At 55.3% G+C, this 23,946-nt stretch overlaps 1 protein-coding gene across 3 annotated transcripts; it reads left to right on the top strand.

Moving 5' to 3' along the window:
* The first annotated feature begins 946 nt into the window (after nucleotides 1–946).
* Nucleotides 947–23,292, top strand: RGMA (repulsive guidance molecule family member a). Of its 3 annotated transcripts, none has more exons than XM_046898886.1 (4): nucleotides 947–1,226; nucleotides 7,461–7,576; nucleotides 17,889–18,400; nucleotides 20,202–23,292. In XM_046898886.1, exons 1-4 carry the CDS (start codon nucleotides 949–951, stop codon nucleotides 20,910–20,912), a joined length of 1,617 nt encoding a protein of 538 aa, XP_046754842.1. In that variant the 5' UTR covers nucleotides 947–948; the 3' UTR covers nucleotides 20,913–23,292. The 3 variants fall into 3 exon arrangements, with proteins under 3 accessions (XP_046754842.1, XP_046754843.1, NP_989868.2); XM_046898887.1 differs by having other exon boundaries at nucleotides 1,203–6,917; NM_204537.2 differs by lacking the exon at nucleotides 947–1,226 and having other exon boundaries at nucleotides 7,231–7,576; nucleotides 20,202–23,291.
* The last annotated feature ends 654 nt before the right edge of the window (nucleotides 23,293–23,946 follow it).

Raw genomic sequence — 23,946 nt, 5'->3', positions numbered from 1 at the left:
ACATTGTTCCTTTGTCAGGACTGTACACCCATCATATCCACATTTAAGAAAAAGACCTCCTGGATGGCAGGGTTTCTGCGGCAGGGTTGTTTAGATTTGTTGTGATTAAATCACATCCATTTTCTAATTTGTACCTAACACACATTCAGATCCCTCCTTAAGCTGTGCAGGCACATTTTGTCTTCGCTGCTGACTTAATCAAGCGGCGGAGAGCTGCTGTGTGCTCTCTGCAATTGTTGTCTCTTGCGCTGGGTGAAAAAAAAAAGGAGAGAGAGAGAGAAAGGAGAGAAAGAAACGCTTTGCAAAGGGTTGCTATTATCCACGCGCTACACCGACAGCATATTTAGCACATTTGTGGCTCTGGGGCTGCAGTAATTAATTGTGTGTGTGACACTCCGGCTGGCACAGCCTTGCACCCACAGCTTTCCCATCAGAAATGCGGGCACCTGGTGCCCATGTGTGCCACAGCGTCCCCAAGCCTCCGCGGGAGCTCGGTGCCCGCCCTGGGCTCACCCCAGTGGGTGAGGGGGCTGAAGGGAGAGGCTGAGATAGGGGTTACACAGGGGTGCCGCCCAGGGTCTCCATCTCTCCCCTATTGCCTGAAAGATCCATGCAGAGCATCCCTTTTCCTCCCCCGAAATTCCCCGCAATTCCCCGCCAACACAATGATGCGCCCCAAGCCCACATCCCCTCCACAGCTCCTGCTGCAGGTGGAGCATCCCCACCCCTCTCGCGTCGGGGTGACCCTGCAGCCCCCACTCTCGCCCTGCTGCCCAAGGAGAGGTGCAGCGCGGACCCCCCAGCTCCCATAGCAGGGGCTGCTCCTGCTCCCCCCCCCGCTCCGCTGCATGCTAACGGCTCTGCTCAGCGTGCGCGGAGCGAAGGAGGGAGGAGGGAAGGAGGGAGGAGACCTCCCTATCTGGCTCCATCTCCTCCTCTGCCTCTCACATGCTCCGGGAGGGCGATGCGGCTCCCCGCGTCCCGCTGAGCGAGGCCGCGCTGCTCCCCGCCGGGGCTGCCCTGCGCAGGGCAGGGGGGGCCGCCTTCCTTCCCCCCCCCCCTCCCCGCCACCGCTGCTCGTTTCTTTCTTTTTTATTTTTTTTTCATTTCTTTATTATTATTGTTATTTTCTTACTGAAAAAAAAAAAAGACAGGGGGAAAAAAAAAAAAGCTCCCTGCACCCACCCCCCCCGCGGAGGGCTGGAGAGGCTGATGCGGCCGCTAAGGTAAGCGGGTGCTGCGCGGGGCCCCCCCAGCCGCATGCTGCCCCCGGCCCCCCGCATGGCCCCGGCTGTCTGCCCCCTCCCCGGCCGCTTCCACACGGAACCCCGGCTCTTCCCCTTCCCCTCCGGCCGGCTTGCTGCTAGCATGCGGTTATTCATTTATCCTCTTCCTGATGGTCGCCACTAAAGCTGCACCTTCCTGGGCTAAGCCAGCCGAGTAATTCTTTGCAGACCACCGATGAGAACGGAAAAGATTCCCTTTTCTCATCGGTGGTCTGCTCAGAGCGGGGCCAGTCACTGTGACCGAGCTGGTCTGCAGATGCGCTGCTGGGGTCTGAAGGCGCTGGGTGGGGGTTGCGAGCCGGAGGGTGACAGCTGGCCAGATGTGGGACGTGGGCAGGGTGGGCGATGCCTAACAGCTGGCCAGATGTGGGAGGTGGGCAGGGGCGGCTGCTTCTGTGTGCAGGGAGAGTACACACAGCTGGAGCGTGGCTGGCCTCGCTGCTGGGGAACTGGCTCTGCAAACAGCCCCAAATCCCAGCCGGGATGCAGAGGTGGGAGAGGTGTAAAGCGGCAGAAGATCACCCCGAGCCAGGACAGTACAGAGGCACCAGCCCCACAGCCCCTGTCCAGGCTTGCTTCCAGCCTGGGACCTGCACGTTGCTCTTCTTAAATATTACGTACACTGAAGGAAACCGGGCTGTGTTTGCAAGACAGGTGCTTTTTGTTGTGGTGGTGGTTGTGAGGCAGGAGATGAAAGTTTGGTGTTGTTTTGATGTGATTCTTGATTGCTGCCTGTTGGAGTAATTGCATCGCAATTGCTCAGAGGTAGAATCAATTTCCCCAAATTGAGATTTTAATGGGAGCTCGCAAGCTGCTGTTATGTCATGTGGTTTAAGGCGGCGTTGGATTGCATTTATTTTATAAACTGGATCCTTGTGCAGGCGGTGCAGGGCTAACAGCACCACCCAGTGGGGCCCCGGCCACCCCCAGCTGCTCCCCCCATGAAAGCTGCCACCCGGCCCAGTTTCACCTCCTGAAACACATAGAGAAGTGCTGGATCTACAGTTTTTGCTTTTTCCCCCCATAAAAAGGAAAGTGCCTTCTGCAGATATTCAGGATGAAGTTTTGAATCGGCATCTCGGAAGCTCAGTAATCACACAGAATCCGTGCCATGGGATTGCTGGATTTCTGGCCATCGCTGCCAGGAATTGACACAAAGGGACACGAGCTGCGTTTCACAGAGCTTTTTCCTTAAGACCCCCTCAGTGACACCTTTCTCAACCAGCTGAAGATGCAGATTCACAAACACACACACACACGATGTCATGCCCCACCTTTAAACGTGGAGACCCGGGAGATGTCCTCAGCTGACCTGCCAGGTTGGGGTGGGATTAGGGAGCTGTGTGTGCACCTTCTCAAGACAGCAGTGGTTATTAAAGGCGGCAGGGAAAGCCAAGGTTGCCCCCCTGTCCCGTTGCACAGCCTGGTTTCTGTCTCTGCTGATAAACACCCAGCTCTGGGTGCGAATTCTTCTGGGCTGTTTATTTTTTGGCAGTTCAGGTTTACCCATCTTTTCTGCTGAGCTGACATGCGGCCATTTGAACTTCGTCTTGGGCACCTCCCAGCCCATCTCTTTATTTTAGATAAGCCCAGATGTGCAGAAGATACACAACAGAGGTAGTGCTTGATTCTTACCCCAAAGAGGAGACCAGAAAGTGCAGCACCCTGCAGAGAACTAAATACACAGAGAGCGAATGCCAGGCAGCCCTCCAAACCCTACAGAACAAGGGAGAGATACAGTCTGCCCCGTGCAGGACTCTGACCCCACAAGGCTTTGCAATCAAGGGGAAGGGAGAGAAAGGAATGAATACCACCAGTCGAATAATAATAATCGCAGAATCACAGAATCATAGAATGGTTTGGGTTGGAAGGGACCTTTAAGATCATCTAGTTCCAATCCCTCTGCTATAGGCAGGGACGTGATGAACTGAATTTGATTGGAACTATCCCCACGTTTCACTTTCTGTAATGAGTGAGACACAGTTTTCTATCAGCCCACCTTCCGCTTGCCTTGTGCTGGTTTGGAGCACTTGGAGGTGACCCGTGGCTGCGAGTCTGGAGCAGGTGTTTGAAACAGAGAGCCTGAAGCAGGGTAACCCACAGCAACTTCAATTAGGGCTGCCGTTAATTAGCCACTCTCGACAGATGCAAAGTTGCAGGTCGACAACGCACCATTCCCACTTTAGTCGCTGGTGCTACGAAGCTATGCATATTCCACCTTCGCCCCACTGGCCTCTCTTTGCATAGCCGGGTCGGTGAGTCTAACGTTCACAGAGGCAGGTGGATGATCCCAGGCAGCCAGCTCGTTCCTGCACTTTGCCACGCAGCAGCCTGCAGTCCCAGCAGACACTCGGTGCATGGCTGAGACCTTGGAGGGACACTTTGCTATCAGCGGTGCGAGGTGACAGGTTGGAGGGAAGAGGCTTCAGGCGCTTGCTGGGCAGCCTTGAGGCGCACGGCTCAGGGAGAGCAGAGTTTGCTTGTGCTGTCAGCTGGGGAAACTGCAAAAGCATTTAATAATTGAAAAAAAAAAAATAGCAAAGGAAAGGAAATGAACTGCAGTATTTCCCAGCGCACCGCAAACACAAGAGGTGTGACTTACTGCGGAAAGATGAAAAACGTTGGGTTTTCTTTCCTCATTATTTCTCTTCTTATTCAGAGCTTTTTTCTCTAATAAGGGAATCTTTCAGAGCACAGGTGTTTGCTTTTACTTCCATAAGCATTTTGGAATCGGTTCGCAAACCTCCCCAGATAATAATTTGGGGGTTTCCACTACAGACTTCCCTTCCTCCTTTAGGGAATGATTAGCTTTTTTCTGCTTAACCCAAGCACGTCTCGTTGCTGAACAGTGCGAGATGAACTTCCTGATCACAGCTCACCCCAGCCAGGACACGAACAGGACGCCTTGTCCTGAGGCAGAGAAGGCAGAGGCATGTTGCAGTTGTGCAGGGATCACTGCATGAAAGGAAGTTCACAGGAGAGTCAGGAGCAGACCAGGAGTCCTCTAACTACCAGTTACAGCCCTCAGAAATACCCATATTTACTATTTTAGCCATGTAATTACAGGTGTTGAATAATTCCATTAGGAAGGCTGTAAGGGGAGGCATCACCTTTAAACCTTAGGGTTCAAATTAGGCACATTCCTTCAGCCCCATTGAAGCCCACAGATATGCATAGTGTGGCATAGGGCAGAGCGCACTGGGAAATGCTCTGAGAAAATAAATTCAGACAAGCAGTGCCAGCTGAGCATCGGCAGGATGCTATCGCCTGACAGCAGCTGGGATTTCTCCCTGCGTGTCACCTGGGAGCTCCACTGTGCCTCGGAGGTGTTTGCACATAGCGGTGGGGTGGTTTCCCACATACTGTTTGCAAAAAGCCCTGTGCTGCCTGAACAGAGAGCCTGGTCCCGGCTTCACGAAGGGAAGGAGCAGGGGAAACTGCAGTCAGTGCTCCCCAGCATACGTTGCAGAGCCCCACCGGGCAAGGCAGAAATCCCAGCTTCACACTGCTGCAGTCTCAGTGGGTGATTTTAAGTCCAGGTCTTTGATTCAGCTTATCAGAAAGGTGAAGGTGACCTGAAAAGTGCAGAGCGGGGAGCAGGAGCTGAGACACACCTTATTTGGGGCTTTTTCGTGCTCTGCCGTTTCGGTTTGGACACATCTGTTGTTTTCTCCAGTGAAATCCGCTGCTTTGATCGGTGCCAAAAACAGCAATCCCATTTGCAATGCGTGATGCAACTGTGCAAAATCAAGGAGAAATTTTTTCACAAACCAGAGCCAGGGGCAACAGCTCATTGCTTTGCAGCTTTCCCTGTACCAAAGGCAGAAGCTCCAACAAGGCTCTCATTTTTAAAATATCGCCTCAAACGGGATTTTTAGTGTATCATTTCCATGTGTCAGCTTGCCACAAAACAGCAACACCAAAGCGGGGAGGCTTTAGGTCAAACAATCCAACCAGCCTCGCAGCAGCCATTTAGCAGCTGGATTTCAAATGGTGGCCATTGGGCTGTTGTGTGAGTTAAAAACAAATAGATCACTCTGTCTGTCATCAGTGATAGCAGGAGGGACATTTTTCATGCCGAAGGAGAAGCAAAGGGTGGGCTGAAAGGAACTGGGGCTGAGAGGAGGAAGAGGTGAGAGGAAGAGGAGGGTATTTGCAGCCTGTGCCCCCGGCCCCATCTCTCCAGGCCGAGGCTCCCCCGGCTCATGGCCTCCTCTCTTGTCCCCTCTGCGTCCCATCAGCACTTCTCCCTGGGTGGCAGCAGCAGCTGAAGGGCCATACTTGCTCCCATCTGACATCCCCCACAGAGAGGTGCCTGCTGTAGGCCTTCCTCCCTCGCCGCCTCAGGTCTGGATGCGGCCTACCAGTTCCCGCCTGGCAGAGCTCCCTCTGCCCTCAGCGGGCATCACCCGGGGGTTGGAGCTGGATGATCTTTGAGGTCCCTTCCAACCCAACAGCCATTCTGCGATTCTATGATCTGTGTGCAGCCACGGGACCCAGACATATCTCCCGTCAAGCAGGCAAAGCCCCAGGATCTCTGGATCCCATCTGGGTCCCATCTGGAAAAGCTCCGGCATTTTAATTCTGGCTGCAGCCTGGACAAAGCCCTCCTTCATCTGGAGGCCAAGGGGCTCAAGCCCCCGAGGAGAACCAGGCAGGCACCATTAGATCCCTCCACTCCATGGATATCTTCTTGTCTCCTCTTCCCCATGCTTTCTGGGGGGATTTTTGTTGGTAGGAAATCACAGGCTCTTCTTAGAGACTTGAAGCTACCATGAGGCCAGAAAACATCCTTGAGGGTGCTGTGAGGCAGAAGAGAAGGCAATTAGGCGAGCATCCATAGGCTGTGCTGGGCCATGGCTGGAAGGGCCCTGTGTTAGAGGGCACTAAGAGCTGGGATAAGGGCAGGAGAACAGCCAGCAGCCTTCTCTTCTTTGCAGAAAACCCCTCAGAGAGAGGAGAGGAAACATTCGGATGGTGAGGGGGAGCTCCATCAAAGGAGGGCTGATGATCTAAAACGGGGAAGTTAAAGACACGTTAATTAGAGCGTAGCACGCCCGTGGGCACTCTCACTGAGGAGTTGCCTTCAGTTCACTGTGGCTAAAATATCCTTTGCGGGAAATTTTAAACAGATCCGAGTGGGTTGTTAAGGGGATGCTTCCCTCCTGGCTCTGCCTTTCCCTGGGTGGAGTGCAGCCCTGGGACCTGCAGGTCCGACCTGCTCGCCTCGTCCCGCTGTGCACCCAGGGGTGGGAGGAAGAAGGGTTTTGGAGCCCGGCGGGCAAACCAACGTCTGCTGTGCTCGGAGCTGCTGCTGGGGAGCAGGAAGGAGGCTCCAGGACTCACCGTGAGACCTCTGGGGCCACCGTATGGCACAAACAGTGGGATTTTTCCCTAGAAAAAAAAAAGGATACGTTGCACATCCAGAGCTAATTCAGCGGAGGTCTTGAGAAAGCACAGGTTACGCAATGAATTGCAGGCTGCATTTGGGGACTCCGAAGGGACCCCAAAAGGTGAACCTCCCCGGGGACCGCTGGTGCAGAGCTGAGGACCTCAGAGCCGCGCTTCTGACTCAGCCGGGTTTACATCACGACCCGGACGGGTTGCGAAAGGCTCGCGCCTCCCGCACAGGTGGGCGAGCTCTCACAACCCCCGCCTCACTTTCCCTCCCCTCGCAGCCTTTTAGCCCCCCAATGCTGACATTTGAAGGGGGGGCGGGGGGGGGGTGGTACCACACCGCTTCCCCCAGGCCGCACCCCCAGTCCCCGCCACCTCCCCCCGCCGCTCCCTCCGCCTCCCATGGCCGCCGGCCCTGCCCCTTCCCCGCCGCCGCGGAGTGGAGGAGGCGCGGGGCGGGCGGCGGCCATTGGCGGGCGGCGGCTGACGGACGGCCGGGGCTGGGCGGGGGGAGAGGAGGAGGAGGAGGAAAACTGTGTAATCCTCCAGTGCAGAGGGCACCAGAGGAGCTGGGGCCGCCCGTCCCTGCATCGCTCCTCGGAGCCATGTGGGGCTTTTAGATTTTATTTTATTTTTCTTAGTCTTTCTTTCGATTGATTTATTTTTCCCTTTTCTTTTTTTTTTTCCCCCCTCTTTTCCTCCCTTCCCAATTTCTTTTTTTTTTCCCCTTTCCTTCCTTTTTTTTTTTTTTTTTTTTTTTTTAAACTCTTCTTCCAGGGAGAGGATAGTGGTTAAAGCTCGAGCTGGATGGATGGGTATGGGGAGAGGGGCAGGATCCACAGCCCTGGGACTTTTCCAAATCCTCCCTGTCTTTCTCTGCATCTTCCCTCCAGGTAAGGACCAACCTCTTGTTTTGAAGACCATCCCCTTCGTATCTCCGCTCCCCTGCCCGTGGGCCTCCTCTGTGCTCTCCGCAGCACTTGGCCACATGTTTAAGAGGAGCGGGAGGGAGTGGGGGGCTGAGATTTGCTGCCCCCACCACCCCACCCCCCCGAGCGCTGCGGGGGTTTTGCCGTGCGCTCACCTCTTTGTCTCCCCGCTGTTTCATCTCACGGGAAAAGAGACGATCGGGGGGGGGGGGGGGGGGGAGGAGGGAAAAAGAAAAATAATAGTAATTCAAACGACCCAAAACAAAGGGCGATGCAGGAGGGGTTCGCTCTGACAGCAGCCGTCAGACCGCGCTGTTCCCCGGCCCTGGGGGTGCCCTGAAATAGCGGTGGGGGCACCTGAGCGCGCCTGATGCCCACTGATGCGGATGGGTGCGTGTGCCGGGGGGGGGTCCGCTCCGATCGCCGCTGCTGTGCTGGCATGGGGACAAGACGGGGGGGTGCGGTTGGGAATGGGGAGCGTGGGGGGGGGCACAGCCCTAAGGTGCTCACCTGGGGCGGGATGCGCGGTCCAGCTGCCCCCCCCCCCCCCCCCCCCCCCCGCCGCCACCTTCGTGCCCTCCGCGGGTGCTGCAGCCTTTGCATCGTTGTTTCGGTCGCACATAGTCGGGGGGGGGGGGGGGGGCTCAGCAAATGGCTGCACGGCGACCAAATGGCCCGGCCCCGCACCGGCGCTGCCCCGTAACACCGCGGCCCCCCCGGCCCCTACCCCCGGTTTGTTTGTATTGTGTCAGAAAAGGAGAGAATTTCAGAATTACAGCTGAAAACGCCATCTGTTTCCAATGAATCCCCCATAGTTTTTCACAATGTTTTTGGCAGATCTCTGCCTGCAAATTCCTTCAAGCCCTGAGTGCTTGTTTTTGTTGGGGGAGGGGAAACCGAGTCCACAGAGGCGGATTTGTTCCTTCCAAAACTCTCCAGTTTCTTTACCTCCTTTTTTTTTTTTTTTTTTCGGCTTGCAAAAAGTGGGGGGGGGGGGGGAAGGAGAGAAAGCAGGAGGGAAAGCGAACAGCCTCTGCGCTCCGCTCCGCCAGGTTTGTTTATCTTGTATTCGAGCACAAGTTTCCCCTTTTTCAAATTTTATGCCTTTCTTTTGCATACCCGTAGGTGCAGCCGTCTTGCACACACATGCAGCAAATAAATAAAGCGCTGCTCTGCGCCCTCCCTCCCTCCTGTCTTAAATGCAGTGAGCCCGTCTGTGCTGTGCTCACACCGAGCCGCCCCCCCCCCCCCCCCCCCCCCCCCCAGCCCTGCACCAACACCTATTTTGGGGGGTGAAGCCATCGCAGCACCCACAATGCCCTGTTCCGAGCGGGTTGGGACTGTGAGATTTACGGTGCAAGAAAGAACTTGATACGCGATCTGCCCGCCTGCTTTGTTTGATTCTCCCTTCAGCAGTCAAATAAGGTGCAAAGAACTGGCAAAACGGGGCGATCCGGAGCCGGCGGGAGCAGGGAGCAGACGGATGGTGCTGCCCGTGCGTGGTGCTGGGGGGGCCCTCTGCCAGCTCTGGGGGTGGGAAGATGGGGATGGGGTACGTGGGGGGAATTTCTTCCTCCTTCCCTCCTCATTTTCCCAGTGAAGGATGTTGGCGGAGCCCCCAGAGAGGTGTTGCGGCCCCAGGAAGCCACACAGCACCCAAAAACCTGGGGGGACGCAGGGCTTGGTGGGCCGGGTCGCTGCCTCGCTGAGTCCCGCTGTACTTATCTACTTGCTTAACCCCCCCTACACATGCAGCCTGGGCTGGATCCCCAAGTGTACTGCTTTCACACCAATGACTTCAGCCTGGCTTCAACGCCATGGTGGTCCTGGGGGGGATTCTGGTGTGCGGAAAGCTACCACCGGCAGAAGACGTGCATGGGGAGCAGGGTGGTGCTCACACCAAGCCCTCACTGTTGGATGTTCATGGGTACTGTCCCATCACATGTGGGACCCTTGTGTCTGGGGTGCCTCTGCCTCCCAGCTGGGGCTGCACTGAGTTTTTTTGCAAATACTTTTGAAAATCAGTCTGGTTTTTGCTCTCCCACATGTCCTCTAGTTCACTTCAGCTTTCCCAGATGGTGGCTTGCTTCAGCTGCTCTGCCTGAAATATGCTTCTGCCTCCAAAACATTTTCTGCCCTTGGTCCACCTGGGCAAGGGGGTGGATTCCCAGGAAGGATCCAGCCCGACAGCTTTTGTCACAGTGGCAGGGAGGGATGTGGTAACAGCATTAAGCCAAAATTGAGGAGCTGAACCAACACCACCTGAGCACCTTGAATAGGGCCCGGGACTGGGAGGACACTGTCAGGGCCGGGAAGTGGGGAGGAATTCAAACATCAGCCTGGAAATACGTGGGCTTCCCTGTTGTACTACACACTGAGCTGGCCTTGTACCTGGATGTGGGGTGGGCACTTCGCTTGTTTTTCCCCCACAAATTGCCTTCCTAAGATTCTCGGCCCTTGCTGACTGGAAATGGGGGGATATCGGGGGTGACTTTGGGTTTATATTGGCAGCAGCTGAGGTTTCCTTTTTTGTGGCCTGTGCGGGTGTGTGTGTGAAAGCACTCAGTGCAGCCTAAAGAACTTCCTGACCCGGGGCTTTGGGGCAAAGCACCAACCTGCTGGCCCCAGAGAGCTGGGGCATGGTGACAGCGAGCTCTGTGCTCTCCCTCCAGCTCACCCCTGGGTGAGCATTAGCGGGATGGCAAGAAAAAAAACAGTGGCAATGGGGGTTTGGCACACCTAAATGGGTACTCCAGTAAATGTGGAATAAGGGGACCTAAAGAGCAGTTGGTGTCCTGGATGGTTTAAATGGGGCTGGAGAGAGCTTAGGACTGCTGCAAGCTTGGAGTGAGGTGGGGATGTAGGGCTCTGGGGTGGGATGGGGGATGCTCAGAGACACGCAGCTGTGATGGGGCAGCTGAGGAGTCTTATCCTGGGGCACAGAGCACATTTCTAACAGGAGAGCCCCTAAGTGCCTTTAAAAAGCTTTGCAACCTGCACTTGGCAACAGCCAGGATTAAAAGAAGAGCTCCCATCACTGGGATATTTATTCCCTCGTCTTGTCCGTCAGCTCTCAAAATAACAGAGCGTTCGATTGTAGCCTCGAGATTGCTTTGCACTCAAGTGCAGCCTGGCTGAGTAAATCACTGCTTCACCAGCTGAAATTCCTGCAGCGAGGGGGAGAATTGAATTATGTCCAACTGCAAAACCAGATGCCATCCCCTTGATGAAGTCATAGGGCCCTGACTGCGGAGAACAAGCTGGCTCCTACAACTGAGCAGCTCTGTGCAACGTCCCGGCCGTGGTGTGCGGGGCCGCAGTCCCTGCGGATATGAGGACAGCAAGATCTGCAGGGTGCTGAGTCCCACTGTGCGCTGCACGAGCATCCTGAGGAGTTTGCATGCCGAGGGGTTCTGGCTCTGGGCTTTGCAGCCATGGGCATGGCTGAGCGCAAGGATGGGTGGGCGAAGCTGGGTGGTTTTCTCTTACTTTTTACCGCATGGGCACTTTGGTCCCTGTGCTTCCCCAGGTGTGACCCCAGCATTGTTCGGGTGCCCACCGAGGTTTTGGGTTGGGTGCCGTGCCACCACCCCCCACCCTGCGTGCAAATCAACGCCTCCGATGGAGATGCCGCAATTTTTTTTGGCAGGCATTTAATTGTATAAATTTGCCTCGTCCAGATTTATGTGCTCCGGGCTTTTCTCCATCTCCTCATTTTGTGTCTCATTTACCTCTGCGTTTGAAGGGTTGAAATTTCACAAGAGCACAGCGGGGATGATTATTCCTAGAGGGAATCCACACCTGTAAGCATTGAGTGCTTCCCTGCCAGCCCTGCTGCGGCCCGGGCAAGGAGGAGGAGGGCGAAGGACCCGCTGCCACACCTGGGGGGCCCGCGGGCGCTGGTGGGTGGCAGCTGTGCCTTCAAAGGCACCCTGGGAAAACAGCTCGGGTGCACAGAGCGCAATGGAAATCCAAAGCAGATGTCTGCGGGGCTGCCAGGCTTGGGGTGGCTGGGGCTGGTGGCTGGAGGAGGTGGCCGAGGGCACCCGTGTCACTGCTTTGAGGGCAGGTGCTGTTGGAGAAGCATAAGGTGATTTTGTACAGGGCTTGAGGGAGGAAAACCGCCTGGTTTTCCACCAGGCTCACCTTGGGTGAATCCCTGCCTGGCCCTGTATTCTTATCTGTAAAATGGAGCACTCCTCCGAGGTGGTTCACACGGATGTTGTTGGTGTTGGGAGAGCAGCCAGGAAAAGCCGTGGTGTGACGTGGCGGGGAGCCGCTTCGTTAGTGCCCTTCTGCAGATGAAGAACCAAAGGAGGTCGCTTCCCTCGCTTGTCTTCCTCCGTCCCACCAGCTCTCCATCTGTGGAGCAAAACTCAACAACCCTCCAGCAGCAGCACAGCTCCAGCCATGCTGCTTTAACCAAAGCAACAAAGGCACTGCTGAACTTTGAGTCCCACAATGAAGCCGGAGAGCAAAATGGGCCAACCTGCAACTTGCTGCTCCAGCCGTGAATCCTCATCCCTCCTTCCAGTCTATCTTGAGAGTCTCAAGATTGGCTGGGTCCTGTCGGAGCAGCATCTTCACAACAAGCTCCAAAGCACAGGGTTGCTGCTGCTGCTGCACTGATGCCAGCTCTCCCATTTGGGCACCGAGAGGAGATGCGTTCACCCCTGCTAAGCGTGCTGCAGTGAGGTGACCCGGAGCCAGAAGGGCTGACTGCGACAGGAACGGTCGTGGGCTCCTTCCACAGCATCTGGCAGTTCGTGGCCAGGGAAGGCACTGACGCTGCTGTTTTCCTGCCTGTGCTTGCCCCGTGTCTGCGATGCTGGGAGGGGAGGGATGGGGGCCATGAACTCGGTGCTGAGGACAACGGGGAGTTGGCTGTGGCAGGTCCTCCAGATGCTTTAATGCTTGAGACGGGAAAACTCCTCCTGTGTTCTTTTTAGCACAAACAAACCGGATGGAGACCTTCCCCAGCATCCTTTTAAGCAACACAACGGCTGTTGCTGAAAAACGCTGCAGACTCAACCCAACTCTCAGCCCATCCTTCACCTGGATTTAATGCATCTGTGCGTTTAATGCTTTTAATGCATTTACTGCTGCCTTGGCCACTGGAAGGGAGCACGAAATGCGGGCTGCAGCTCCGAAGGTGCCTCAGCTGAGCCATCCTCCCCATGCACGCCCTTGCAAAATAGGAGCTGCAGCGTTTTAAGAGCCAGGTTTATTTTTCTCCTGCAGTTCCCTCCTCCCGGTCCTCCTCCCCCCACTTCAGCGCAACTGAAACCTGATCTAATCCCTTTGCACATGGGTAATTTATTGGTCTATTGGGCTTTTCTTGATGGCAAATTGCATTGTCTTTCTTCCTGGGTTGAGGCTTTGGAGCAGTTTGCTGCATTCCTGCAGCTCTTTTCTCAGGGCTGATCTTTCACACCCCCTCTGAGCACAGTCAAATCAGTTTTATTGGGCCTCTTTGTTATGCAAACGAGGCAATAATAAGCAGGCTATTATTCGGCAAGATTGCCTCTGATTAGCAGTTCAAAGGAGGTCGCTGGCGGAGCTCCGGGTCGGAGCTGGGCCGAGGGTGATGCTGCCCATCCCTATGGGTCCCACTGCGGACCCCAAAACCTCCCAGGAGGAGGACCCACGAGGAGGTGCGCTCGGTCGGTTGTTCGAGGAGCGCTGTGGTTGTTGCAGCCCTCTTCCCATCGTTCTCCTGCGAGCGATGGCCATGCAGGAGCTGCACGCTCCCCGAACTGAGCCGAGAGCCGTGCCTTTCCTATGGAGGTGTCGGCATAAATATGTTTATTTAGATTACTTAAATAAATATGTGTTTAGGAGCCCGAGTCTCCGTGCTCAGATGTGAGGCCAAAGGTAATTACGTTTTACTGTGTTCTCCGAAAAGGCCTTTTACTGCATGTGTGAGGCTTGCACATCTACACTTCAATCCATGTATTTGGAAAGAAGCGGGGTGATGTATTTGCATCACATGTGGGTGATGAAATACTTTCCAGCCCGTTAGTAACCAAGAGGATATTAAACAACATCTCTTAGCAGTGAACGCTTTAAAATTAACAGGTCTGGTTAACATGCACCCAAGAGTCTTAAAAGAACTGGCTTTTGCTTACTGAAACTAATTTCCAGTAATTCTCATTGCTGGAGGAATTACAGGAGAAGGGGTGAATTGTTGGGTTTGTGCTGGTTTTCTGCAGGAGAGTGATTTGGGTAAATGAATTTCGGATAACCCGATGCCCGACAAAGGGAAAATAGGGGCACTGATAATTAGAAGACTGTTAAAGTTGGATGTGTGTGTGGAGGAAGCCTGAAAACTTACCCTAACAGCGTGCAGTGTAGCGGGGCACGGGGCTATGCTGGAGGGGAGAACAGTGTGGCTCTGCCTTAGTGGTCTTCTCCAACCTTCATGATCCACTGTGGGCACGGGGGTGATGGGTCCGTGGTTGGACTGGATGATCTTAGTTGTCTTTTCCAATCTTAATGTTCCTGTGATTCTCTGATGGCAACTCCAGGCTGATTTTGGGAAGCAGGGAGGTGCACTTGATGGAATATGGTGAATTCACCACTGCGAGACACACAGCTGGGGCTGGTGGATGGCCATGGCTGGTGGGTGGCCGTGGATGGTGGATGGTCATGGCTGCTGGATGGTCATGGCTGCTGGATGGCCATGGCTCATGGATGGCCACGGCTCATGGATGGCCATGGCTGGTGGATAAACTGATCCCAGTGTGCATGAGCAGAGGCGAAGTGAGCCTTGCAGAAAGCCTCCCGCCGTGGGGAAGGGAGGCAGCAGGTTGATTGCAGGGCTGGGCAAACACCTTCCAGTGGGAACTTAAAAGTGCAAACCGTTTAGCTTATCTGGAGGATTGACAAGTGACTTGATTGCCGTGTGTAAATATCTTTGTGGGAAACACATGCTGGTTACTAACGGACTTTTTTTACTGCTTTGGAGAAACTCGCTGGTTCTTTTTATGTCCTTACAATGAAGGCAGATAAAACCCACTTAGAAGCAGGACCCACATTTGTAAAGGTGATAAACTCCTGGAGCAGGGGCATTGCTTTTTAGCCCGTGGTCACCTTGGGCTGCAGAAGTCCTCCTGGGAAGTACACTTGAGCAGCCGCAGACACTGGGCTGGCAGGGTGGTTGTCATTGCAATGTTTTGTCCAACTTTAAACTTTCCCAGACTGCCAGCCTTGACACCGAAGGAAATGTTGTCCCTTGTTTGAATGGCACCAAGCCCCTGAAAGGAGAGGCGAGGAGGCCAGGCTGCCGGGGGCTGAGGCCAAGTGTCATTGGTACCACTCAGTCCTCAGGTTGAAGGTCCCTTTGCCACAGACCACGGTGACAGCGTCACCCAGAGGCGAGGGTGTCCACGCAGGGCCTGGAGAGCCTCCTTGGTTTCCTGCTCAGGAGGGGTTTGTTCCTGTGCTAAGTCGTCTGTGGTTCAAAAACAGATCCATTGTGAGGAGATGGAAAATAGATTAGGTGAAATTGAATAAACATCGCTCCCTGGCCCAGGTACAAATGCACAGCCTGCATGACTGTGCCGAAGCTGCTGCCAGGGGAAGGGGCACGGCATGGAACAGGACACGTTTGCTGCCCTTCATGGTGGCTCTGTGCTGTGTCCCCAGCATGGTGGTGGTGGTGGCAGCCACGTGTCTTGCCCAGGGCTGAGTCACGCAGGTGCCTGCACAGTCACCGCACTGAGCAGCAAGGTTCTGCCTGCCGAGCCCTCCCTGCAAACCCACGGCCACCCAGCCGCCCGTGGCCAGACCACACCATAGCAAAAAGAGGAGGCAACACCCCCAGGGCTTTGCCAAGCCAGCAGTCTGCTGAGAGGCACATCCATGGAGCAGCACGGTTGTGTGCAGCCCCGCTCCGCACCGCCCCATGCGCTGCTGCCACGGCACCTGGCTTGGAAATGTGGCCTTATATGGGGCCGTGTGCGAAACAGTGAGAAGGGGACGGGTGCCAAACCCAAGCGATAACATCTTAAAGAAGAACGCTCCCCCTTCAGGCCCAGGGAGGGAAGAGATGGGCTTCCTTGCCATTGTGGGTATTATTACTATTTTTTTTCTTTAACCCGGAACCTTTTAAAGTCATGAGTGGTCCTCGGTGGCGCGGCAGTGTGGGATGCGTTGGGCGCAGAGCGTTGGGGGCAGTTTTGCAGCAGCAGCTGCCCAGGAGCTGGACTCGATGGTCCATGAGCAATGGGTTATGACTTTACTCCTGCTGGAAATTCCATACGCACAGCACATCCCGGTGTCTGGAACCAGGGCTGGGGGTCTTGAATGCCCAGAGATGTGTCCTGTTGCCCCCAGGGGCAGCAATGTCTGTCTGCGTGCAGCCTCAGGGCACCCTTGAGCAAAGCATTAGGCATTAGTGCTGGGAGAGCAAGGGTCCTATTGCCTGGTGCCACAGGCGTCTGGGACAGCCAGCAGTAGTGGCACCACTACATTTCTGCGTGCATTTTAATTTATACCTTCCACTGGGAATGCCACCTCCAGCACCGACCTTCCCTTCTCCTTCTGCATTCAGGCACTGTGCAGCTATAGTACGGGCTGTAACAACCACAGCAGAAGTGTCAGCCCGTGTCTCAGCTCCACAGCTTGTTTTCAGGTCACCTCCAGCCAGTGGCAAGTTACAGCAGGACACAAGGGTTTCCACAGTGCTTCTTGCAGGTTTAAATTGGACACTGCCAAGCTGAAACAGCTCCTGGGTTCCCGGAGCTGTTGCTAGCATCTGTGCTTATTAAACATGAATTTTAAAGCTGTGAGGAACCTGTCACCGTTTCCTATTTGCACTTCACTCTTCTTGGAAGGAGCACGCAGCCCAAGAGCCGGACTGCTGAGTGTTTTATAGCTTTGCTCTCTCTTTCTGATTTTCCAGCACCGACTGTGTTTAGGTTTCCAACACTGCAGTGTTTAAAACTAAAACACACTGTTTTCCCTGCAACAATGCTGGGTTTTGTAACTTTCTTTTTAAACAAACGTGAAATGATTTTGGCACAGATGTGTTGCCAGCCTCCTTCTAAACAAGCGCCGAGACAGGAATGTATGCACATGCAAAAGCATCTGGAAATAGTGGGGCTTTTTCTCTTGTTGCTCTGCTGCCTTTTGCGCCCGATCCCATCTCCGAGCCCTCTGATGAAGGGGTTTGATGAAGAGGAGAGGAAGGAAAGCAGCATAAACGTTGTGCGGTGTGAGCCCGGGTTCACCCAGCAGGGCTCTGGATTGGCACAAGCAGTGTATGCATGCTGTTCAGTGAAGGCCACGTGCTTCTGCACAGCTGCATTCAGCTCTGCTCCAGGGAAGCCACACAGCCCTGGGGAACAGGCACTGGGAAGGGGAATAAAAAAGAAAAAAAAAACACAACAAAAAGAGCAGGATCCAAATTTCCTTTGCCTTCTTCCAGCTTGTCAAGCCCACCAGAGACTCTGCTGCCTTCGGCTTCTCCGCGTGGGCAACAGCAAGCGGGGCGGCTGGCAGCCTGCACCCTGCTGTGCCGGTTTTTCTCCTCTGTGTCAGCCTCCTGCTCTCTCTGCATGGGTCACGGTGGGGAATGGGCCTCCTGCCTCCCGCCCCGGGCTCCCCAAGCTCCTGGGGTACACCGCAGCACGGGGTGCTGTAGCAGAGGTGCACGGCTTCTCAGCTGCAGCACCAAACCCAGCAGTGAGGTGCCTGAGCTTGGATCCTGCTCTGCCCGGTGCTGCTATCACTGCATGGCTGCACAGCGGCTGTGCTGGGGATGGGTTTTCCCATGCCCAGGGAAGAGGAATAGGAAGGACGGTGGATTTTTGCCGTGGTGAAGATTAGGCAGAACACACAGTAATTTGTGTTGCGCTGTTTTCAATGTCAAGCGCAAAAAAGGCACAAAAAACCCATTGCATCTCTCCCACCACATTAAAAACCCCACCGCCTCTCCCACCACATTAGTGATCCTGCCTTATCCTGCTAATGAATGAGTCCCATTCTTCAACACCCCGCTTTCCCCCAGGAACATTCATCTGAAGGCCGGGTGCTCTTTATCCTTCTTGGCTTAAATCGGGGCACATTCTGTTGGCTTCCTTGGCTTTGATGCATGAGAGCTGGGTCATGTGAGAGGGTCACGTCTGGTGAGCGAGGTCGCGTCACGCGGTGCAACCAATGTGATGGGGTTGGGCTGTGGGAACCCGGCTGGGGGTAGAGTGGGACCCCCACAGCATGCAAGGTGGGGACCACGCAAGCACTGACCTTGTTGCGTTTTCTCCCTGCCTCGCAGTGACGTCTCCATGCAAGATCCTCAAGTGCAACTCTGAGTTCTGGGCGGCCACGTCGGGTTCGCACCACCTGGGCGCAGAGGAAACCCCGGAGTTCTGCACGGCGTTGCGCGCCTACGCGCACTGCACCCGCCGCACCGCCCGCACCTGCAGGGGGGACCTGGCCTACCACTCGGCCGTGCATGGCATAGACGATCTCATGGTGCAACACAACTGCTCCAAGGATGGCCCCACGTCCCAGCCCCGCCTCCGGACATTGCCCCCCGGGGACAGCCAGGAGCGCTCTGACAGCCCCGAAATCTGCCACTACGAGAAGAGCTTTCACAAACACTCGGCAGCTCCCAACTACACCCACTGTGGGCTCTTCGGGGACCCCCACCTCAGGACTTTCACGGACACCTTCCAGACCTGCAAGGTGCAAGGGGCTTGGCCGCTCATAGACAATAACTACCTGAACGTCCAGGTCACCAACACGCCGGTGCTGCCTGGCTCCTCAGCCACCGCCACCAGCAAGGTGAGCCTTGGGCACAGCTCGTGAGCAGGGTGCAGGTGCTCTCGAATGCCATTTCTTCCCAATAGCTGGCTCTTCAACAAGTTGCCCATCTCCTTGGGGAGGGTAAGAGTGGGAGTTCCACGGGAAGTGGGCGTTTGGCCATAAATATCAGCTGCCCATCCAGACTTTCCTCTTCTGTCTCCACAGTTAGCAGGCTGGGATAGAATCATAGAATCATTAAGGCTGGGAAAGACCACTGAGATCATCTGATCAACCATTGACCCATCACCACCATGTCCACTAACCATGTCGCTCAGTGCCACATCCCTATGGTTCTCGAAGACCTCTAGGGATGGTGACTCCATCACCTCCCTGCAGCCTGTGCCAGTGCCCAACACTCTTTCTGAGATCTAATTTTTCCTAATAGCCAACCTGAACCTCCCTGGTGCAATTTAGGGGCATTGCTCCTGTAGCTCACGTACAAAAGAAAGGGGGGTGACAAATTCAAGTCCCCACCTGAGGGACTCCAGATGTCTGTGCACAGGCAGACTGGGAAAGATGGCAGCACTTTTTCAGGGGCACCTGAGGTCCAAACAAACCTGGGGCTGGCCCCAAGGGCCACCTCTTCTGGATGTGACTGTTTCAGCCTGAGCTGAAGCTGACATTTTGGTTTTGACTTGTCCCTAATAAACACCCTTAGAGATAATTACTGATGCTTGCAACTCCTTATTTACCAGAAGGTGTTAAAAACTTGCTGAAGCGGTGCAGTTAAGTCTGGCTGGAGGGAGGTGGTCCCTGAGGGCACGGGGACCTTCGATTCTAGGCTGGATCCCAAGATCACCATTTTAATTGAGCCTTTTCACCCGTTATCTGCCTCACGGGCTTGTGGTGGTGAGAGATTAGTCATGAGATCTGCAGCACGAGCTATGGGAAGCATTGCTGGGCCACTGATAGTAGACCATGTGCTGTTGGAAAGGAAGGCCTCTTCCTCCAAGGGGCTCTTTGTATTTCTGCTTGACTGTCTCTGACTTACCCTTATGCCTTCCAGCCAGAAACATCTATGGGAGGGGTAGTGCTGTAAGGTGGTGCCTCAGGACATGGCCGATGAGAGGACAGCAGAGCTGCCACTGGGTTGGGAGCATCTGGTGCTCAGTGGAAGAGTGGTGGGAGAGAGGGGCAGGGAAAGCTCCGGGCTCATGCTGGGAGCCTCCATTTTCCCCTTTGTATCACGCCCATTTGAAGATAGTGAATGCACATGGTTGAGATGGAGCACGACATGTTCTGGGGTCCAGAGAAAAAGCCCCTGTTGGTCTACAAAGCCAGGGAAGGGAGGAGGCTGGGACCGTGAGACATGAATACCATGGGAGCCAGAGAAGCTCTACCACCTATCGGAGCCAGGCCCTTGGGGGCAAGACAGTGCTGAATGCACGGGCATGCCACCACAGGCCTGTGCCTGGTGATCCTGTAACCAGCTCCAGCTGCATGGGAGCTCTGCGTGGGGCCTGGAGATAACAGCACAGCTCCAGGTGGCGCGTTCAGTCCAGGCTTTGGGTCTTGGCATCAGTGCACGGTGTCTTCACTCCCATGCAGAAGGAGGATGACCACGTTTGAGTGGCTAAAACCGGGGCACCTATCTTGTCTGGGTGTCTAAAAGTTGGGGCAGTTTTTTAGGAGGAAGTGGCTATCCCTGAAGTGAAGGCCGTGGTCCTAGGTGGGCCGAGCAGGCAGCTTTTCCAGCTCCCACCTTGATCCTGGTAGTGGCTGTGTGCTCTCAGGTGGTCATCTTGTAACCCCGTTCCTTTTGATCCTTCTCGTCCCGCAGCTCACCATCATCTTCAAGAGCTTCCAGGAATGCGTGGAGCAGAAAGTGTACCAGGCAGAGATGGACGAGCTCCCTGCTGCCTTTGCTGATGGCTCCAAGAACGGCGGCGACAAGCACGGAGCCAACAGCCTGAAGATCACCGAGAAGGTGTCGGGCCAGCACATCGAGATCCAGGCCAAGTACATTGGCACCACCATCGTGGTGAGGCAGGTGGGCCGCTACCTCACCTTCGCCGTGCGTATGCCGGAGGAGGTGGTCAACGCTGTGGAGGACCGGGACAGTCAGGGCCTCTACCTGTGCCTCCGGGGTTGTCCGCTCAACCAACAGATTGACTTCCAGACTTTCCGCTTGGCTCAGGCCGCTGAGGGCCGTGCTCGCAGGAAGGGGCCCAGCTTGCCGGCCCCCCCTGAGGCCTTCACTTACGAGTCGGCCACTGCCAAGTGCAGGGAAAAGCTGCCCGTAGAGGACCTCTACTTCCAGTCCTGCGTCTTTGACCTCCTGACTACGGGGGATGTCAACTTCATGCTGGCTGCTTATTACGCTTTTGAGGACGTGAAGATGCTTCACTCCAACAAAGACAAACTGCACCTCTATGAAAGGACACGGGCCCTAGCCCCGGGCAATGCGGCTCCCTCGGAGCATCCCTGGGCCCTCCCTGCCCTCTGGGTAGCACTGCTGAGTTTGAGTCAGTGTTGGTTGGGTTTGTTATAGAGTTTTGCTTCTTCATGCTGTGGGGAAAGGGGAGCAGGAGGGGACAAGGGACAAGATGACAGCGCTGGACAAGGAGAGATTGGATAAAGGATCCAGTGGGGAGCACGTGGATCATCCTCAGATCTCAGCCCCCTTCCAGCACCCAATCCTTCATCACCCCAGCTCCTGCCCAGGAGGAACGCTAAATGCCCCGAGGACGTTTGGGATATTTTGCTGGACTACACCTCAGGTGGTCCCTTCCTTACTTCCCCTCGCCCTCATCCTCCTCCTCTCTGTAGCGTGAGTGCTGGGGAGCCCCCACCTCCTTGCACCGCTGCTCCATGGTCCCCAAAACACTCACGGTGACTGTGGTGTTGGAGCGTGTGAACGTGGCTTTGTGTTAGGGAGCCACAAGGGTGATGTGGCTGGGCTCCACTTTTTGGGGTGTGCTTCTTTCTGCAGCCCCATTGCTGCAGGAAGCGATGCAAAGCAACAGGCAGGGGCCAAAATGGTGGGGCTGACCACAGAGAGGAACAAGGCATCATGGTGGAAGGGGGCCATGATCCTCAAGCCTCGGCTTGCGTTTTCTGTGGTTCAAAAGGCATCTGCTATCTTAGCCACTTCACCTGGCTGATTCACTCCACAGTTTTATCCCTGGCTCCCTTGTCTCTACCTGAACCCACTGAGGACTCTTTGATTGCGGCAGGAGAAACCTGGCCAGTATTCAAGCATTTTCTTTAACTTCTGCCCAGTGTCGGATGAGCTCCTTGTGCCGTTGGCTCCCCTAAAACTGGCAGTGGGGAGGCTGCTCAGTGGGAGACCCCATCTGCACCCCCTTACCTGCCCGTGGATCAGCCAGGTCCTGAAGCAGGAGCATCCCTCTCTGTTTGCTGCTAGGTCTCTGCTCCACTCCTTCTCCCAGGGTCATGACTCGCAACCCCATTGCAGACCCGTTGCACCTTAAGCCCATCTGGGCTTGTCTCTGGAATGGGGCAATGTTAGAAATTCAGCCAGGAGACAGGATGCAGCAGAGGGCCCCCCTCCCCAACTGCCCCCAGATGTCTGTTTCCCCCCCCGACCCCCCCCTCAAAACCATTGGTAATCTCCTTCCCCCACCACATAGTGCTGCCCTTCTCCCCCCCATATTCCTCTGTGGTTCACCTCATTGCTCACTGAACAAAACGAGACCACCTTTGGTCTGCACCTTGGAGACCTCTTTGTGGATTTTTCCCTCCTTTCCTCAGGGGGAATTTCCCATAAATCACCCCCCCAAACACGCTTCACTCTTGGGGGAATGTCCTGCTCAAGGGAGGTCTCTGGGCACGACAAGACAAGCTAGCACCAAAAGAGGTGGGAATAGGCAACCTCTGGCAGTCGGAACTGGTGCCAAGAGGCGGCCTGGTGTAAATACTCAGCGTGACTTTTCATTGTGTCCTAACAGCTCTAGAGCTCCATTTGTAAAGCAGCAGAGAAATGCAAAATTTGTGTCAATGGATGTAATTTATATTGTCTCTTTAATATATAGAGCCCCGGCGTTGATCTCGTGTGACTGTACAGATGAAGAGATGTAATTGGTTTTTAAATGTTTAAGGAAAGAAAAGAAAAAAAGAAAGAGAAAAGGAAAAAAAAAAAAAAAAAGATGTGTTTACTACTTTGCTCCTTGCTTTGTTTGCTGGCGCCCCAGGAATTCTGTTCAGGCAGGTTTTAAAGTAAGGATAGCGCGGTTCGATGGCGCTGAGGAGACCAACTGCTGGGCTGCTGGGCTTCCCCGCGTGCTGACTGCTCAGCAAGGCTGCTGGGGATACTTTTGCTGCACTAAATGAAGAGCCAAACCTTTGTGTCCTGGAAACTCAAAGCCCACACTTTGAAAAGCGGAGTTTCTCGCTCAGAGGTAACAGCCGTGGTGCAACGTGGTCTTATCTGACCACGCCACAGCATGCCAGCAAGTGCATCCTTCCCGTACGACCTCCCCTAATTACCCACAAAGGGTAATTTCCAGCCAAGGAGAGCCTGTTTAATTACCGCATGGCTCAGTCCCGCTGTTGGGGTGAGCAGCCCAGCTGGTGGTCGGCTGTTAGAAGGCGGTTGGGGTGTCCCTCTTTCAGAAGCAAACAGTGAAGCACTTTATTTCGGTTGTGTTCGACCCGGTTCTGCTTAGAGGTGAAGCGCGGCCAAGAAAGACCCGGCGGATGGAAACAAAAAGGCGTAGGGAAGGGAGGGCTGTGATGGGAGGGCTGTGATGATGGGATGCTCCCCACCTCCCTGCGCTCGGACCCGTGGGAGTGTCACCACCTGTACATACTGTAAATTATTTATTGAGAGAAACGCAAGTAAAGTTTGAGGGTTTTTTGTTTTTTTTTTTTTCTTTCTGGACAATAAATTAGTGGGTCTCGTTTTGTTCCTGGTGTGTTCTCTGGTGCTGCTCGCCACTCGCTGCCCCGTTTCTGCCCCCTCCCCGAAGCAGCTTCAGCCCATAACCCGAGGAGCCCTCCGCACCTCACCTCTGCTCGAATGGGCCTCACTGTGCGGGTTCCGCCCCATCCCGGCTCCCGGCGGCCCCGCAGTTCCTCTCCATCAGCACGGCACGACGAGATCCGAGATCCCCCCGGGCGGCTTTTTGCTGGGAAGCGGCTGCCCTCTACAGGGCCGGCTGTGCCACGGCGTGCGGAGGGGTTCGGCTCCCCGGCGAGGGGCGGACAGGAGAGCCGCCGGGGAGCAACAGGCCGAGCTCCGTCCGGTCTGTGCGGTGCGGGCGCTGCCCGGCCCTGCGCTGCACCCCGACACGGCCATGGGCGGCCATCGGCCAAGTCCACCTGCGGGTCCCTTTGGGCTGGGGACGGTCTGTGAGCGGACCCGCCTGACGTTACAGCACCGTGCCCAAATCCGTACCTGCGCTGTTGCTCGTCAGCCCCGAGCTTCTCCACCTTCTCGGGTCCCCCCGTGTGAGAGATGAGGGCGGTGCACAGCGCTGTGCTCGGGACAGGACGGCAGGACAGCCCACCTCCCACAGCCCCACCGCAGGGCCTCCCTCCCTCAGCCCCTCGCCCTGCCTGAC

The sequence above is a fragment of the Gallus gallus genome, chromosome 10 (genome assembly GCF_016699485.2).
Source record: "Gallus gallus isolate bGalGal1 chromosome 10, bGalGal1.mat.broiler.GRCg7b, whole genome shotgun sequence".
NCBI lineage: Eukaryota > Metazoa > Chordata > Aves > Galliformes > Phasianidae > Gallus > Gallus gallus.
Note: the sequence above shows the minus strand (reverse complement) of the source record. Positions and strands in the feature narration are given on the sequence as shown.